The sequence below is a fragment of the Pseudophryne corroboree genome, chromosome 1 (genome assembly GCF_028390025.1).
Source record: "Pseudophryne corroboree isolate aPseCor3 chromosome 1, aPseCor3.hap2, whole genome shotgun sequence".
In the NCBI taxonomy this organism is placed as follows: Eukaryota; Metazoa; Chordata; class Amphibia; order Anura; family Myobatrachidae; genus Pseudophryne; species Pseudophryne corroboree.
The window spans coordinates 676656849-676676240 of record NC_086444.1 but is presented as its reverse complement, the minus strand read 5'-3'; the positions used below and the strand labels follow the sequence as shown (position 1 = coordinate 676676240).

Sequence of the window (19392 nt, the reverse complement as noted above, 5' to 3'; positions counted from 1 at the left end):
AGGCCTGAGTAGTGTCCCATTGGCCACATAAATAGATTTCAACGTAGTCTCTAACTTGCGGTCTGCTGGCTCCTTTAGTGAAGCCGTCCCAGGCGCAGGGAGAATCACCTTTTTTGTTACCGTGACAGGGCACTGTCTAAAACGGGGGGTGACTCCCACCTTTTCCTGTCCTCTGCATGGAAAGGATAAGCTGCCTGAATTCTTTTGGGAATCTGAAATTTCTTTTCAGGGTTTGTCCAGACTCCCTCAAAGAGACTGTTCAGTTCATGAGATGGAGGGAAAGTTGCATTAATTTTCTTATCTTTATTAAAGTAAGCCTTCTCCTGTGGTAAAGGAGGGGGCTCCGTAACTTCTAACACCTCCTTTATAGCAACAATCATGTATTGAATGTTTTTTGCTAACTTTGGATCTATTCCCCTGGAATCACTAGTGTCGACACAGGAATTAGAATCCGTGTCGGCATCAGTTTGTACTACTTGTGCAAATGACCTTTTTTGTGAACCAGAGGGGTCCCCTGTGGATGAAAAGGCACAACTATTAAAAATCACATCTTCCACGGATTTTCTCCAGTTTTCTGCATGAGACTCAGACTTATCCAATCTCTTACTGATATGATTCACACTATCACGTAATTCTTTCACCCATTCAGGCTCTTGGTGTGCCGGCAGCGCCACCACATTACAACTCTGTGTCCCTAAAATGGCTCTCTCATGGGAAGAGCTCCCTGCCTCAGACATGTCACACACGTGCACAATCACACCACAGACACTCCGGGGCTTATTGGGGACAGACCCACAGTAAAATCTGTCAGAAGGACACAGAACAGGATTTGCCAGCTCACAACTCAGCGCCAAGGAAAAAATCCCTTTGACATGTACCTTGTACACAGAGAACTTAAGCGCTTATATAATGCCAATAATATGACTGAGCACCCAAATTACACTCCCCCCCCCCCCCCACCTTTTTGGCCCTGATACTTGATTCAGAAGCGGAGGAAGATCAGCGGTTCTTCCCCTGCAGCAGGTGGGAGAAAATGGAGCTGAACAGTGTGCTGGCTGCCTGAGGAAGAAGCTCCGCCCCCTGTAATGGCGCGTTTCCGCTCAGAACTAGTTTTTAATCTTTATACTGGCGGGGGTGTAGGACTGTGCCACAGCATCATATGCTACCTTTTGCCAGTGAGAGTAGGTTTTAGGCTGCCCTTTCCTGGAATCCGCAGTCCACTGGCGCAGCCACAGGCCCCCGCGTGCTGACACTGCCATGGCAGTGGTGCGTGCATTGAGCAAACCAATTTACTTTGTGGCCTCCACCATAAAGTTAGCAGAGTCCTGAATATGCTGTAGGAGTAAAATTATCTCCCCCCTGGGTAAGGAATATAATCTGTCAATAAGGTTACCTGACCACTTAGCAATTGCCTTAGTGATCCATGCACAAGCAATAGTGGGTCTCTGGGCCACCCCAGCACTAGTGTATAAAGATATGAGAGTGTTCTCAATCTTGCGGTCAGCCGTGTCCTTTAAGGATGCTGCCCCAGGAACACGTAAGACTATCTTACGTGACAACCTAGATACAGATGCGTCCACAATCGGCTGGTTTTCCCATTTCTTTCTATCCTCTAGAGCAGTGTTTCCCAACCACGGTCCTCAAGGCACACTAACAGTCCTGGTTTTAGTGATATCCAGGCTTGGACACAGGTGACTTAATTAGCACCTCAGTTATTTTGATTTAACCATCTGTGCTGAAGCCTGGATATCACTAAAACCTGCACTGTTGGTGTGCCTTGAGGACCGCGGTTGGGAATGCCTGCTCTAGAGGAAAGGGAAAGGATGTAATTAACCTTTTATGGATATGAAACTTTTTGTCAGGATTAGCCCAAGTTTCTTCAAACAGAGCATTCAATTCCTTTGATGCTGGAAAAGTAGCGGAGGATTTCTTTTTTACATTAAAATAAGATTTCTCCACTACCTCCACCACCTTGTCAGGAATGTGCAGGACATCTCTAATGGCTTCTTTCAGGGCCTGTATCCCCCCACTCGCATCCACTTCACCCTCCTCTGCGTCTGATGTATCCTCATCAGTATCAGTCTGCATGATTTGGGCCAGAGTAGGCTTTTGTGGGCAAATGGCAGGGGTCTGAGATGCTGGAAAGGGAACTGAATCTCTATTTATCAGGTCATCCATAGACTGCCTTAAGTATTGCATCTCTTTCTCAGTATGGGATAATCTAGTAGATATATTAGATAGCCCCTTAATGGAATCTAACCATGGGGGTTCTGCCCCACTAGCCTTAGAATGTGTACTATTCTGGGTACATGCTAGCGAGTCTCCAGGGGAGGACAGACACTCTGCTGTGCAGGAAACACAGTCCCTGGACATGGTAACGTGAAGGGACTCACACACAGAAGGTGAAAACACAGTTTAACCCACACAGAGCCCGCAGGGAGACACGGAAAATGGAGCCAGCCACACCGCGCCCTTTTAGCCAAGTCAAACTCAGCTGGGTCGCCACACTAAGTCCCTTAAGAGGGCTTAGTATTCTACAACACTCCCACCCCTTCTAATAGCCCCTGGTAACGCTGAGGAGACGTGGAGTCTTTGTGGAGGAGCTGCGCTTCCCTGTGATGCCTGTCAGTGTAAGCTGCGGAGGGAAAATGGCGCTGGTGAGCCGCTGGATCCGCTCATAGCAAAGCTCCGCCACTTTAATGGCACGCGGCTTTCGGTTTTTTATACTGGCCTGAGGTCTTGGTTTGCTTAACAGAGGGTTAGAACCCCTGTTAAGCTAGTTGGCCAGTGTGGGTAATCACTGGTGGCTCAGCGCGCCCCTCACAGCGTGACACACTCATCCGCATGTCCTCCTAAACCCCCCGGAGCACAGCCTGCATGTCAGCGCTGCGCTCTTAGCCTTGTGCCGCCATTCTCGACGGCGACCCACTAACCAGGACGCCGGTGTTCTACTCACCACTCTTCTTTCTTCTGGATCTGCTAGAGCTGGCGGCGTGCTGCGGGAGGGAACGCTCGCTGTGGTGGGGCTTGTGAATGAGTACCTCAGGAGCTCAGTGTCCTGTCAACGGAGAAACGGGACCATTCACTCTTTAGGAAGTTGGGCCATTCTCCCCTTTAAGTCCCACGAAACAGGCATGCTGGTGCCACCCAGCAGTGCCTGTAAAATAACAAATAGAAAATAAATGCAGAAAACTTTTCAGGAGCTTACATAAGCGTGACCGGCTCCTCCAGGCACATTTTCGAAACGGAGTCTGGTGGGAGGGGCATAGAGGGAGGAGCCAGTGCACACTATTGATTTCTTAGAGTGCCCAAGGCTCCTAGTGGACCCGTCTATACCCCATGGTACTAATGTGGACCCAATTATCCTTTAGGACGTAAGAGAAATGTGGATTTGTGTTCATATAACATGCTTGTAACATATCTATATGTGCTATTCTTCAACCAGTACATTCTGATGTAAAAATCTCAAAATGTTAAGAATGTAATCATGAAAATGTAGATACTGTAATATACTCTGAAATAAAATAAATGTATTTCCAACTATACACCACAAAATCGGAGTTAGACTACAAGCTAGGTATGGGACTCATTTATTTTTGTTTTCGATGGTGACACCTTGTGAAAACTGTGAAGAACAGCTGTAAAAAAAAAAAATCGAACATTAACAATAGGATCTATAGTTACATTCAGTTGAATGAACTTTCATAACTAAACATCAGCAGGCTAATTGTTCTGCTATAACAAGAACAAAAAAAATCTTTATTATAACTAATATTATGCCTTCTGTTACCCATTCCAACAACTTAATATTTACTTTCTAAGTCACAGTCGCGTGTGTCTGCTCTCTTAGGGTTTAATTCACTAACTGCAATTTCAAAGCTGTTTGCAGCAGCTTTGCAATTGCAATCCTTAGCAATGCAAAGGCTGGAGGAGGTGCATACCACCTCCTACCTGCGATCGCATTATAGATGAACATCGCGACCATCGAGTAAACCGAGTAAGCCCGAGTTCACTCAGGCTGGTCATCGCAGGTGGCCTTGGGAGGCCAAGGAAACTGCGTACCCGACACAGTCCTTGGCCTCCACACTTCAAGAAAACAGGGGCGACCCACCCCTTTTCCCCCGAACACTGGCCATCCCTGCCCATCCCTCCCCGCCTGATTGACAGGCAGAGGTGTTCGTATTCCTACGCAGAGATCCAGGCACGGATACAGAGGGGGGCGGTGGGGGCGGTCGCCCCCCCTAGCACATTCCTGCCTACGGACAAACCGTCTGTGAAGTCCTGCTCCTTAACCCATTCCTATCTCAGCTGGCTGTCAGCTATAGTGAGTGGTGTGAGTTGCAGCAGCTCACAGCGGGTGCCCCTTCCTCCCCACTCACCCTTTTGGCCTGCACAGCAGTTAATCAATCAACATAGTTTGTTTATTGAGACTGCTTTCATCTCCCCAGCTCTCAGTCTGTGCTGATAATAGGAGATCCAGGAAGTGGCTGTGTGTTGGGGGCGTGGCTTCACTTACATGACAGGCTGGTGGGCTAATAGAAACAGTATAGTGTGTTGACTTTTCTGCACACTGAGAGCATGCTGCATTCCTGCACCCAGAGACCAGCCAGCTGCCAGAGGGACTTTCCTGCCAACCTGTACCATTGACCAGCCTGTGGAAGAGGGACCATCCTACCAGCCTGTTGCAGTGGAACCAGCTAGTAAGAGATCTTCTTGCTATATTCCCTAGGCAGGGTATTACAGGTTGAGTCTCCCATATGTGCAACACAGTAGAACAGAGGATGTCTGTAGTAGTGTATAGGTTTTAAAACATTCCTTGTATTTCATAATATTAAACATTACATATCACGTCCTGTCAGTGAAATACTAAAATTATAGAGATGCGTGTAAAAGTACAGAAAGAAAGTGTGCATAAAAATGCTATACAAAAAATATGGTGAATGCTAATTTGTCCTCTATTTGGTTAATTTCTCATAAATAACACCATACGCCTTCTATGAGGTATCAACTTGGAATTGTCCTCACTGTATAATTCACCTACAAGGTGGCCTCACAGTAGCCTCACAAATGAGTATTAGTTACAACTGTCTTCAAGTTCCTGTATAGCATCGGTCCTATAATGTGCATCAAACAGTTTATATATCAGTGGGAGAGATCCCTTGATTATAAATGGCATCCTAATAGCTGGTGGGATATATTGCAAGATAAGCAGGTAAAGGATTTGTAAGTGGGTGTTTGGTATAATAATCACTTCTACAACACATCAAATCAAAGTCCCCCAATATGACCTCTATCCAAATCCCTAAAAATATTTCAATTGCTTGATATGGTGTGTCCTGGGGAGCCTCACTCTCTTATAACTGATGTCATTACAGACAAGGGGCCTAATTCAGACCTGATCGGCTGCTGTGCATTTTTGCACAGCAGCCGATCAGGTCTGAACTGCGCATACGCCGGCGCATGCCAGACAGCCGACGGCCATCTCAGCCCTGCCAGGCAGAGGCGGTCGCTGGGCAGGAGGGTGCAGGCCGGTGGCGTTTGGTCGCCTTTTCAGGGGTGCGGTCCGGGCAACGCAGGTGTGCCCGGACCGTGCGGGGGGCAGGCTGCGGCTGCTGCGTGACGTCACACGCAGCCGCTGTGACCCGGTCAGTGACTAGTAGCTCCCTGCCTGTGCGCAGGAGCTGCGCTGGTATGGAACTACTCATCAAGTACAAAAGCATTGCCGCTGTGCAATGCTTTTGAACTTGTACGGTGGGGCAGAGCCAGACATGCGGGGCGGACTAGCCCTGTGCTGGGTCCCCCCGCATGTCTGAGTAACTGATCGTAGCTGTGCAAAGCTACGATCAAGTTGGAATTATGCCCAATGTCTTGTCACTGTTGTTGCCACAAATGCCATATTTTGATGGCCCTCTATTATACCATCCATATGTTCATCATAATTTATGACACGTCATGTACAGTTGTGATACCTACAGTATACAAAGTTGTAATTCCCTAATATTGGGGTATAGCAAAAAAAAATATTAAATTAAAGCAGAATGCCTGGATTAATTATGATTGACTTATTCTATATCAGCACCTCATATTAACATGAGAAACAGTAACAATCTGATAATAGATATATAAAATAGACAATCCTAGCAGTGCGCACAAGCAGAAAAAAAGCAGCTTGGTGAGCTCAATATTTTAAGTTATCCTCACATCTTCACCAAATATGTGCCAAAAAAGGTTGAATAGAACTTATCCAGTGCTACTGCATACAGTATGTAGGTCATTCATAAATATACCACTTCAGATACAGCAGATGTCATATCTCACAGTATACTTCTTATTAGGCTCATTCAGATATACCCAAAATGTTAGAGATAAGCAATTATAGTGAAATACTGTTTAATAATTGTAAGATTTAATATGAGAAAAAATAAGAATTTACTTACCGATAATTCTATTTCTCGGAGTCCGTAGTGGATGCTGGGGTTCCTGAAAGGACCATGGGGAATAGCGGCTCCGCAGGAGACAGGGCACAAAAAGTAAAGCTTTAGGATCAGGTGGTGTGCACTGGCTCCTCCCCCTATGACCCTCCTCCAAGCCTCAGTTAGGATACTGTGCCCGGACGAGCGTACACAATAAGGAAGGATTTATGAATCCCGGGTAAGACTCATACCAGCCACACCAATCACACTGTACAACCTGTGATCTGAACCCAGTTAACAGTATGATAACAGCGGAGCCTCTGAAAAGATGGCTCACAACAAATAATAACCCGATTTTTGTAACTATGTACAAGTAATGCAGATAATCCGCACTTGGGATGGGCGCCCAGCATCCACTACGGACTCCGAGAAATAGAATTATCGGTAAGTAAATTCTTATTTTCTCTATCGTCCTAGTGGATGCTGGGGTTCCTGAAAGGACCATGGGGATTATACCAAAGCTCCCAAACGGGCGGGAGAGTGCGGATGACTCTGCAGCACCGAATGAGAGAACTCCAGGTCCTCCTTAGCCAGGGTATCAAATTTGTAGGATTTTACAAACGTGTTTGCCCCTGACTAAATAGCCGCTCGGCAAAGTTGTAAAGCCGAGACTCCTCGGGCAGCCGCCCAAGATGAGCCCACCTTCCTTGTGGAATGGGCATTTACATATTTTGGCTGTGGCAGGCCTGCCACAGAATGTGCAAACTGAATTGTATTACACATCCAACTAGCAAAAGTCTGCTTAGAAGCAAGAGCACCCAGTTTGTTGGGTGCATACAGGATAACAGCAAGTCAGTTTTCCTGACTCCAGCCGTCCTGGAACCTATATTTTCAGGGCCCTGACCACATCTAGCAACTTGGAGTCCTCCAAGTCCCTAGTAGGCGCAAGACACCACAATAAGCTGGTTCAGGTGAAACACTGACACCACCTTAGGGAGAGAACTGGGGACGAGTCCGCAGCTCTGCCCTGTCCGAATGGACAAACAGATATGGGCTTTTTTTGAGAAAAAAACCACCAATTTGACACTCGCCTGGTCCAGGCCAGGTCCAAGAGCATGTTCACTTTTCATGTGAGATGCTTCAAATCCACAGATTTGACTGGTTTTAAACCAATGTGTTTTGAGGAATCCCAGAACTACGTTGAGATCCCACAGTGCCACTGGAGGCACAAAAGGGGGTTGTATATGCAATACTCCCTTGACAAACTTCTGGACTTCAGGAACTGAAGCCAATTCTTTCTGGAAGAAAAATCGACAGGGCCGAAATTTGAACCTTAATGGACCCCAATTTGAGGCCCATAGACACTCCTGTTTGCAGGAAATGCAGGAATCGACCGAGTTGAAATTTCTTCGTGGGGCCTTCCTGGCCTCACACCACGCAACATATTTTCGCCACATGTGGTGATAATGTTGTGCGGTCACCTCCTTTCTGGCTTTGACCAGGGTAGGAATGACCTCTTCCTGAATGCCTTTTCCCTTAGGATCCGGCGTTCCACCGCCATGCCGTCAAACGCAGCTGCGGTAAGTCTTGGAACAGACATGGTACTTGCTGAAACAAGTCCCTTCTTAGCGGCAGAGGCCATAAGTCCTCTGTGAGCATCTCTTGAAGTTCCGGGTACCAAGTCCTTCTTGGCCAATCCGGAGCCATGAGTATAGTTCTTACTCCTCTACGTCTTATAATTCTCAGTACCTTAGGTATGAAAAGCAGAGGATGGAACACATACACCGACTGGTACACCCACGGTGTTACCAGAACATCCACAGCTATTGCCTGAGGGTCTCTTAACCTGGTGCAATACCTGTCCCGTTTTTTGTTCAGACGGGACGCCATCATGTCCACCTTTGGTAATTCCCAACGGTTTACAATCATGTGGAAAACTTCCCCATGAAGTTCCCACTCTGCCGGGCGGAGGTCGTGCCTACTGAGGAAGTCTGCTTCCCAGTTTCCATTCCCGGAATGAAACACTGCTGACAGTGCTATCACATGATTTTCCGCCCAGCGAAAAGTCCTTGCAGTTTTTGCCACTGCCCTCCTGCTTCTTGTGCCGCCCTGTCTATTTACGTGGGCGACTGCCGTGATGTTTTATCCCACTGGATCAATACCGGCTGACCTTGAAGCAGAGGTCTTGCTAAGCTTAGAGCATTATAAATTTACCCTTAGCTATATTTATGTGGAGAAAAGTCTCCAGACTTGATCACACTCCCTGGAAATTTTTTCCTTGTGTGACTGCTCCCCAGCCTCTCGGGCTGGCCTCCGTGGTCACCAACATCCAAAACTGAATGCCGAATCTGCGGCCCTCTAGAAGATGAGCACTCTGTAACCACCACAGGAGAGACACCCTTGTCCTTGGATATAGGGTTATCCGCTGATGCATCTGAAAATGCGATCCGGACCATTTGTCCAGCAGATCCCACTGAAAAGTTCTTGCATGAAATCTGCCGACTGGAATTGCTTCGAAGGAAGTCACCATTTTTTTACCATGGCCCTTGTGCAATGATGCACTGATTTTAGGAGGTTCCTGACTAGCTCGGATAACTCCCTGGCTCTCTCTTCCGGGAGAAACACCTTTTTCTGGACTGTGTCCAGAATCATCCCTAAGCACAGGAGACTTGTTGTCGGGATCAGCTGCGATTTTGGAATATTTAGAATCCACCCCTGCTGTTGTAACAGTATCCGAGATAGTGCTACTCCGACCTCCAACTGTTCCCTGGACTTTGCCCTTATCAGGAGATCGTCCAAGTAAGGGATAATTAAGACGCCTTTTCTTCGAAGAAGAACCATCATTTCGGCCATTACCTTGGTAAAGACCCGGGGTGCCGTGGACAATCCAAACGGCAGCGTCTGAAACTGATAGTGACCGTTCTGTACCACGAACCTGAGGTACCCTTAGTGATAAGGGCAAATTTTGGACATGGAGGTAAGCATCCCTGATGTCTCGGGACACCATATAGTCCCCTTCTTCCCGGTTCGTTATCACTGCTCTGAGTGACTACATCTTGATTTGAACCTTTGTAAGTGTTCAAATTTTTTTAGATTTAGAATAGGTCTCACCTAGCCTTCTGGCTTCAGTACCACAATATAGTGTGGAATAACACCCCTTTTCTTGTTGTAGGAGGGGTAATTTAATTATCACCTGCTGGGAATACAGCTCGTGAATTGTTTCCCATACTGCCTCCTTGTCGGAGGGAGACCTTGGTAAAGCAGACTTCAGGAGCCTGCGCAGGGGAAACGTCTCGACATTCCAATCTGTACCCCTGGGATACTACTTGTAGGATCCAGGGGTCCTGTACGGTCTCAGCGTCATGCTGAGAGCTTGTCAGAAGCGGTGGAACGCTTCTGTTCCTGGGAATGGGCTGCCTGCTGCAGTCTTCTTCCCTTTCCTCTATCCCTGGGCAGATATGACTCTTATAGGGACGAAAGAACTGAAGCTGAAAAGACGGTGTCTTTTTCTGCAGAGATGTGACTTAGGGTAAAAACGGTGGATTTTCCAGCAGTTGCCGTGGCCACCAGGTCCGATGGACCGACCCCAAATAACTCCTCTTCCTTTATACGGCAATACACCTTTGTGCCGTTTGGAATCTGCATCACCTGACCACTGTCGTGTCCATAAACATCTTCTGGCAGATATGGACATCGCACTTACTCTTGATGCCAGAGTGCAAATATCCCTCTGTGCATCTCGCATATATAGAAATGCATCCTTTAAATGCTCTATAGTCAATAAAATACTGTCCCTGTCAAGGGTATCAATATTTTTAGTCAGGGAATCCGACCAAGCCACCCCAGCTCTGCACATCCAGGCTGAGGCGATCGCTGGTCGCAGTATAACACCAGTATGTGTGTATATACTTTTTATGATATTTTCCAGCCTCCTGTCAGCTGGCTCCTTGAGGACGGCCCTATCTATAGACGGTACCGCCACTTGTTCTGATAAGCGTGTGAGCGCCTTATCCACCCTAAGGGGTGTTTCCCAACGCGCCCTAACTTCTGGCGGGAAAGGGTATACCGCCCATATTTTCTATCGGGGGGAACCCACGCATCATCACACACTTCATTTAATTTATCTGATTCAGGAAAAACTACGGTAGTTTTTTCACATCCCACATAATACCCTCTTTTGTGGTACTTGTAGTATCAGAAATATGTAACACCTCCTTCATTGCCCTTAACGTGTGGCCCTAATAAGGAATACGTTTGTTTATTCACCGTCGACACTGGATTCAGTGTCCCTGTCTGTGTCTGTGTCGACCGACTAAAGTAAACGGGCGTTTTAAAACCCCTGACGGTGTTTTTGAGACGTCTGGACCGGTACTAATTGTTTGTCGGCCGTCTCATGTCGTCATCCGACCTTGGCGCGTGTTGACATTATCACGTAATTCCCTAAATAAGCCATCCATTCCGGTGTCGACTCCCTAGAGAGTGACATCACCATTACAGGCAATTGCTCCGCCTCCTCACCAACATCGTCCTCATACATGTCGACACACACGTACCGACACACAGCACACACACAGGGAATGCTCTGATAGAGGACAGGACCTACTAGCCCTTTGGAGAGACAGAGGGAGAGTTTGCCAGCACACACCAAAAACGCTATAATTATATAGGGACAACCTTATATAAGTGTTTTCCCTTATAGCATCTTTTTTATATATTTCTAACGCCAAATTAGTGCCCCCCCTCTCTGTTTTAACCCTGTTTCTGTAGTGCAGTGCAGGGGAGAGCCTGGGAGCCTTCCCTCCAGCCTTTCTGTGAGGGAAAATGGCGCTGTGTGCTGAGGAGATAGGCCCCGCCCCTTTTTCGGCGGCCTCGTCTCCCGCTCTTAACGGATTCTGGCAGGGGTTAAATATCTCCATATAGCCCCCGGAGGCTATATGTGAGGTATTTTTAGCCAAAAATAGGTTTTCATTGCCTCCCAGGGCGCCCCCCTCCCAGCGCCCTGCACCCTCAGTGACTGCCGTGTGAAGTGTGCTGAGAGGAAATGGCGCACAGCTGCAGTGCTGTGCGCTACCTTAAGAAGACTGAGGAGTCTTCATGCCGCCGATTCTGGACCTTCTTCTTGTTTCAGCATCTGCAAGGGGGCCGGCGGCGAGGCTCCGGTGACCATCCAGGCTGTACCTGTGATCGTCCCTCTGGAGCTAATGTCCAGTAGCCAAAGAAGCCAATCCATCCTGCACGCAGGTGAGTTCACTTCTTCTCCCCTAAGTCCCTCGTTGCAGTGATCCTGTTGCCAGCAGGACTCACTGTAAAATAAAAAACCTAAGCTAAACTTTTCTAAGCAGCTCTTTAGGAGAGCCACCTAGATTGCACCCTTCTCGGCCGGGCACAAAAATCTAACTGAGGCTTGGAGGAGGGTCATAGGGGGAGGAGCCAGTGCACACCACCTGATCCTAAAGCTTTACTTTTTGTGCCCTGTCTCCTGCGGAGCCGCTATTCCCCATGGTCCTTTCAGGAACCCCAGCATCCACTAGGACGATAGAGAAACAAAAACATATAAACTCCACACAGATTACAGGTATTTCCAAGTGGCCAAATTTTGACAATTACCAGCTAGACATGAACTGTTTTTAAGCAGTTCAGAATGCACTTGAAACAGTGCAAGTCCTGGGTTCTCCCACTGGTGCAGGCTCAGGTTTGGCTGAAATTTACAATTATTAAACAGTACTTCACTATATTTGCTTATCCCTTTCATTTTGGGGATAGCTGAGTGAGCCTAATAAGAAGTATGTCATCTGCTGTATCTGAAGTGGTATATTTATGAACATACATATGCAGTAGCACTGGCTAAATTCTATACAACAATGTGATAATACCTATAATTCCTTAAATTAATTGTATCAATCAGATATCTTTGGTATACTAGCAACATTTTTCTGGGAAAAAAAAAAAAAAAAGGGTGGTGGGGGGATTTCCCAAACCTATGTGGCACATAGATGCAAAAGGGATTTTAATCCACGGGTGAACTCCTGCGAGTATTACGTACTCTCACTTAATCCTGGTTAGTCTCAAACTCCATTATTGGACAATTACAAATGTGGAATTCATCTGTTAGGGTTGGCAAGTGTTGAGTACTGTGTGGGATTATCAAATAATTGGCCTAACCCCCCAAGACTCTGTGCCTAAAATCCCCTTGGTACTATTCAGCAGTTCCCCTTATTATAATAATATAACAGGGTATTATAATGTGTCTTCCCTTCCTGGTTCAGTAACACATAGTTTGCCAGTTGTTACCATTTGTATCCATAAAAGTTGCTAGTATCCCAAAGAAAGGAATTATAGGTATTATCACATTGTTAGTGTTTCTCATTTTAATATAATGCGCTTATATAGAGTCAGTCAATCATCAAGGTTTATGATAATACTGTATTTCATAACGACATTGACATAAACCTTGATGATTGACTGTCTATATCAGTACCTCATATTAAGATGAGAAATAGATGCAAATAATTACTCAAGACATTTTGTTTTTATTTAATTATTTTATTTTATTTTGCTATACCCCAATATTAGGGGATTATAACTTTTTATACTGTAGGTATCACAACTGTACGTGACGTGTCATACATTATGATGAACATAAGGAGGGATTTGGATAGATGTCATATTGGGGAACTTTGCTTTGATGTGTTGTAGAAGTGATTATTATACCTAACATCCACTAACAAATCCTTTACCTGCAACTATACCTATTTGTGTGATGGAGGAGTCAATACGGGAGAGGGGAGGAGTCAAGATGAGAGGGGAGGAGTCAAGACGAGAGGGGGAGGAGTCAGGACTGGAGAGGGGAGGGGTCAAGATTAAACCGTAAACCGCCCCCCCTAAAAGAAAAGTCTAGATCCGACCCTGCAGAGATCGCAGGAGCCATTCGGACATGCACAGGACCCGAGCACTGGGGAAATGAAGTAAGGATCGCATAAGCGAGCCTTACTGAATCACCCACTTAACCCATGAGTAATGGCTGCAGGAACCTAGCAGTGAATCTGGTTGGCAAAGGAAGTAGCCAATAACTGTTCAGTTTAGAACTTTGCTTTAATATCAGTTCAAATATTGGGGGATATGCATCAAAGCTTGGCAAGAGATAAAGTGGAGGGGAAAAAAGCACAAACAAGCTTCTGTCACTTTACAAGCTGTGGTTGAAAAATGACAGTTACGAGATGATTCGTTTCTATTTTCTCTCTCTCCACGCTGTAATACTGTACATATTTTTCATTATTCAATTTGGAATTCTGTTCATACAGTACATGGGGGTATATTCAATTGAAGTCAGATCCATTCCAACATGCATTTGTCGGAATGGATCAGACAAGGGCTATTCAATGGCCATCTCAATCCAACTTTTAAAAAAGTCGAATTGAGATGAGGAAGCAGAGACGGGGGAGAGCAGCGCTACAGCAGCGTAGCAGGAGGATGTGTCATAGCCGCGTCCACCCGGCTCCAGCAAGCAAGGTCAATCAGACAGAGGCAATCGCAGCTCTAAAGGCCCATACACACTTGACGATAAAATGAACGACGTCGTTCATTTCAGCCCTCATCAACGACGTCGCTCATTATATCGTCAAGTGTGCATGCATCCGACGACCACCGATGCGCGGCCCCGCGGGACGTTAACGACCCTCGCTTATCTGTGGAGCATGTATGCTCAATTTCCACTATGGTCGTTACTGACCAGAGACGTCGTTGAATGTGTATGGTGTGAAAGACCAACGACCAAGCCACTGTTCACCAGCCCTGTTCCCAGCTCATTATTTTAATAAACTGTTCAGCTTGGATGCTTCAACGATGAATGGTCTATGGTCTTTGGTCTTTGGTCTTTGGTCGTTGGTAGTGTGTATGCTCATGTCGTTTGCTCAGCTGTTCAAGGGAAGTTCAAGGGAAGTCGTTAACGACGGTTGTTAACGATGTGTGCATCGTCAAGTGTGTATGGGCCTTAAGATGCTTTTAGCATCTCACTGGGCATCCAGGGTGTGCACTACACAAAAGGATTCAGAATGCGATCGCTGTCGCTGCAGCGAACCAGTCTGAATTAGCCCCTAAGGCTCTATATGCATTACTTTGATCGACTAACCAAACACTTACACACATTTAAAGTTATCAAGAGAATAAAAATCGAATCATGAGCTTATTCTTGGACACTCTTGTATATTGTGCGTCAACTGCTCTAACAGAGCAAGTGAAACGCAGATGCTAAAATTATAGAGCAAAAAGTCTCATGCATTCTTATATAACACAAATTATGAATTAGTAGCTGTGGAAACAAAGCTAATTTCTAATCTTTTCTTTTTAAAATTAAGAGTAATTGGAGTGTTTCAATTAGCAGTTCGGACAAGGAGGGCACGGTCTTCTTTATACTGTCCCATTTCCTCTTTGCACACAGTAGGTCGGGCACAGCACACTGGAGACCAGCAACATTGACAGGTTTTCTGTGCACCCCACAGAGGTGCGCAGGAAAATTTATGTTATTAAGTATACTGCAATAGACAGATGTGTGTGCCACCAAACACTGTGGGATTTATATAGCAGCTAACTGAATTGCTCCCAATGGGGGTGAATCGGAGTTGATCGCAGCAGGAAATTTGTTAGCAGTTGGGCAAAACCATGTGCACTGCAGGGGAGGCAGATATAACATTTGCAGAGAGAGTTAGATTTGGGTGCGTTATTTTGTTTCTGTGCAGGGTAAATACTGGCTGCTTTATTTTTACACTGCAATTTAGATTTCAGTTTAAACACACCACACCCAAATCTAACTCTCTCTGCACATGTTATATCTGCCTCCCCTGCAGTGCACATGGTTTTGCCCAACTGCTAACAAAATTCCTGCTGCGATCAACTTGGAATTACCCCCAATGACTCTACTGATAATGCAAAGTTAGTATTGTTGAAAATAAAAAGAAACAAGTCCGTCAAATGAAATCTTTAACATATTCTAGCCATGTTGATAGGGAAGTAAACCAAAGCTCCCAGTACAGCAGCTGTCAATTTAAGCTCCATGGTATAACGATCACTAGCATTCCTGCCATCACAACATCTTTGGGTAGAGAATTCTATGGCAAGAGTGCGCTCAGTAGGGCTGCTATGGGTAAGAGAATGAGTGAACGAAACTAGAACATGAAAGGGACAGAGGAATCACATGACTTTTGCATTCTTGTTACCTTTCCTTTCCTAAACAAGGCCTTGATATTTTCTGGCTGTTGCTCGAGTACCATGTTACAAGACTTCAGGGCAGCCTCAAAGTGGTCAAGTTTGAGCTGAGATGCAGCCAAGTTATTTAGACACTTTATCTTAACATCCAGCAGCTCGGCCTCCTCCTCAGAGGTGAACTCAACTACAAATAAGAGAGAAAACAGATTGCAAGACAGAGCAATGGCATTGTCATACATAGGATCATCTTTATATAGTGGTTTAGTTTGTTAACAGAAATAGGAGGAACTGTATCAAACCTTCTAAGGGAAGCTACCCATCACAACCATTTACCTTCTAGCTAGCACTTAGAGTACATTCAATAAAATGTTAAGTAGGAGCTGATTAGTTGCTATAGGTAACTTCTCCACTCTCTAGGTTTGATACATTGCCCCGATAACAGAGGCGGTCAAACCGTCGATCGCGATCTACTGGTAGATCGCAGAGCTCTCGCCGGTAGAACGCGATCCAAGTGTGCCACCTCAGTCTGCAGCGTTCCCAATGATGCATTGCACGGGTGACGTCATGACGTCAGCCGCGCACCCCGTGCAATGCACGATTGGGAATGCGATGTGAGGAGCAGCAGCGTCGGGAAGCGGGAGCAGGAACGTGACAGCGGGGATCCAGCCAGCTAAAGTTATTATTGTTAGTGTGGGCACATGGCACCGTGGGGGCTTATGTGGCACATGGCACTGTGGAGGCATATGTGTATCTGGCACTATGGGGGCATGTCTGGCACAGTGGGCACATGGCACTGTGGGGGCATGTGTGTATCTGGCACAGTGGGGGCATATCTGGCACTGTGGGCACATATCACTGTGGGGGCATATGTGCATCTGGAACTTTGGGGACATATGTGTTTGAGGTTTTTACGTGTGGGGGCCAATGTGTGATTTCGTGCAAGGCAGTCATTATACCCTGTGCAGCATTTTTTGTTATACCACGCCCCATTTTTTTGTTATGCCACGCCCCTATTTTGGACGCACACAATTATCTCTCCTAGGTAGATCACAAAAGCTTTTCAGCTTTCAAAGTAGATCACTGACTCCAAAAGTCTGCCCATACCTGCCCTATAACATAGGGTAAAAAAAATAAATACATAATTACATATATTTCTATTTACTCAACCAGACAAAACCAAATCTGAGGTTATAGAGATTTATTACATTGCGTTTAACAAAATTAACAGTTCATGAACTGTTTGGGGGTTGTGTGTATTTTTGGTTAGTTACGAGTCAATGATATATATTACACACAATACATACCAAATATCAATGTACAATATAAAGTCACTTGGCTAACACATATGATTCCAGAGGGCAATACAGTCACTTTTAATACATTTTAACTGTATTAGACATGCTATAGAAGTCAGATTAGGCTTGAGGCCCATCAGATGGACCTCTGGTTTATGCATCTACATTGCTACTTACCTCATGATGTCAAAGTGAAAATTCTCAACACAAAATATTGGGCCTGAATCAGAGTGGGTCTGCGCATGTGCAGAACAGGTTCTGTATTGTTGCTTGCAGTTCCCCCAAGCCACAGCTGTTTGGGGGCATGGTGGCCTGCGTTACCAGATACGTGGGCATATCGCACCTATTTTCTGGGAGTGCTGAGGCCTCGCAATCAGGCAGGAGGCGTCCAGTGGAGTAAGCTTTGGCTTACTCATATGGTCAATGCTGAAAACACTGCGATTCGATACAGCATCTTCGTACGCAGCACTTGGATCTGCAAAACCATCAGGAGACGCCTTTTCTCCTCAGACGTCTCCTATGGCAGTAGTATATTAATTGTACAGTGATAAAGAAGTGATAAGTGGAAGGTGATAATGCACCAGCCAATCATTACGGGTTTGAAAAGTGACAGGAGCTAATTGGCTGGTGCGTTATCACCTTCCACTTATCACTGCTTTATCACTTCTCCTGGCTTAATACATCTACCCCAGTATTGTCCGCTTCTCTAAGTACAACTATGAATCAAGCCCATTATCCATAGGTTATCCATGCCATAGTAATAATGCAATTATTTCTATGGTTTTACAGGGAATCTAAACAGCTTAGATGTCCTTGTTAACATGAAGTCTTTGCATAAGGTGGCATATTTGTAATTAGCCCTTTTGGACTGAAAGATATACTAGTGCGATAAGATTAGGTAACAAATGTTTTGCCACCACGAGGAAAAATTAAAAATACTCTCAGAATGGGATGTAGATGTGTGACCGGCGGTCAGGAGACCGCAGGTCACAATACCAACGCCGGGATCCCGCACCCTAATAATCACTATAGTCGGCATACCAACTAGCAGGGACTATTCCTACTTGTGGGTGTCCACGAAACAGATAGAGTGAGAATAGAACCTGTGGCGGGATCGGTGGCGTCGAACCCTGCGTCGGTATGGTGACCGCCAGTCTCCTGACCGCCGGTCACACATACCCCGCTGGACTTGCTTAAATGTATTTAATTTGATACGTTTAAAGGTATTATATTCCATATACTATAACCTCCTCTTGTCCAGCTTCCCTGACTAACACCTCTCTATACAGGGCCGGTTCAAAGGCGCTCTGCGCCCTGGGCAGGAAAAGGGGCGTGTCCTAATACAGGGGGCGTGGTCAGTTACGCCCCCTGTACATTGCTAGCACCGCTTGAATGCTGAGCGTTGCGCGATGACGTCATCGCGCACCGCACAGCAAAAGGTCCTCTCCACGAAGGGAAACTAGACGCTATGCGTCTAGTTCCCTTCGTGGAGAGGACCTTTGCTGTGCGGTGCGCGATGACGTCATCGCGCACCGCTCAGCAAAGTTACTCTCCACGAAGGGAAACTAGACGCATAGCGTCTAGTTCCCTTCACAGGAGGCGGACGGGGACGGCAGCGGAGGCGGACGGGGGACACAGCGGGCAGCAGTGGCGGATCTTGCCACGGTGCGGCGCCCTCCGGATGGCGCCAGCGCCCTCCGGAAGGCGGCGCCCCGGGCAAAAGTCCTGCTTGCCCGTGGCAAGATCCGCTACTGTCTCTATACTGCAATCTTTCCTCAACACTGATGCCTGGTTCATCTTCCTCTCTGAACCAACTGCTTCTACCTCCCTTCTCCACCAGGATCTGTAGTGGCTCCCTTCCCCTGGAGAACCCAAATCAAATTCATCATACTCACTTATAAAGCCTCACCCAGTCCACTCTCCCCTATCTCCATCCACACTGCTGTCCACCCACTTCACTCAACGGATTTCCCCGTTCCACTCCTGCCTCTAAGATTTTATCTATGCTACTCTCCACCTCTAGAACTCTTTCCCTCTCCCATCAGACTCTCCTACTAACCTAACCCACAGCTCTATCCTCCTCGCTCACTGTGCCACCCCTGTCTGCCTGCCTTACAGATTATAAACTCTAACAAGTAGGAACCTCTTCCCTGTGCTTTTCCCTCCTTCAAATTACCATTATTTTCTCTCTAACAATGGCACTGAACCTTTGGGCTCAACTGGTGCTGCTTTTGTGGGTGTTGTTTAGACTGCATATGCAGCATTGTTTATATAGCATGTATTCCATGTTATACAAGTCTTTGTACTTTTTCTTGTTTTGCTTGCACTGTTTTTGCACCTTGTAATGTGCTTCAGACCTCTTGTAGCACAATATAAATATAGGCTGACAACATCATCATCATTTATGGCTATGGATAACACTAGAATTCCATTTGTCAGATGAAGAACTCTGTAATGCTAATATGAAGAAAACCTGGATGGTA

At 46.2% G+C, this 19392-nt stretch overlaps 1 protein-coding gene across 3 annotated transcripts in view; it reads right to left on the bottom strand.

Moving 5' to 3' along the window:
- FKBP8 (FKBP prolyl isomerase 8) overlaps window positions 1-19392 on the bottom strand; it is a 224469-nt gene that overhangs the window by 49376 nt on the left and 155701 nt on the right. For all 3 annotated transcript variants that reach the window (XM_063914734.1, XM_063914736.1, XM_063914735.1), the window contains exon 6: window positions 15626-15798. In XM_063914734.1, coding sequence (XP_063770804.1) covers window positions 15626-15798 — 173 coding nt within the window. The remainder of the gene's footprint in view (window positions 1-15625; window positions 15799-19392) is intronic.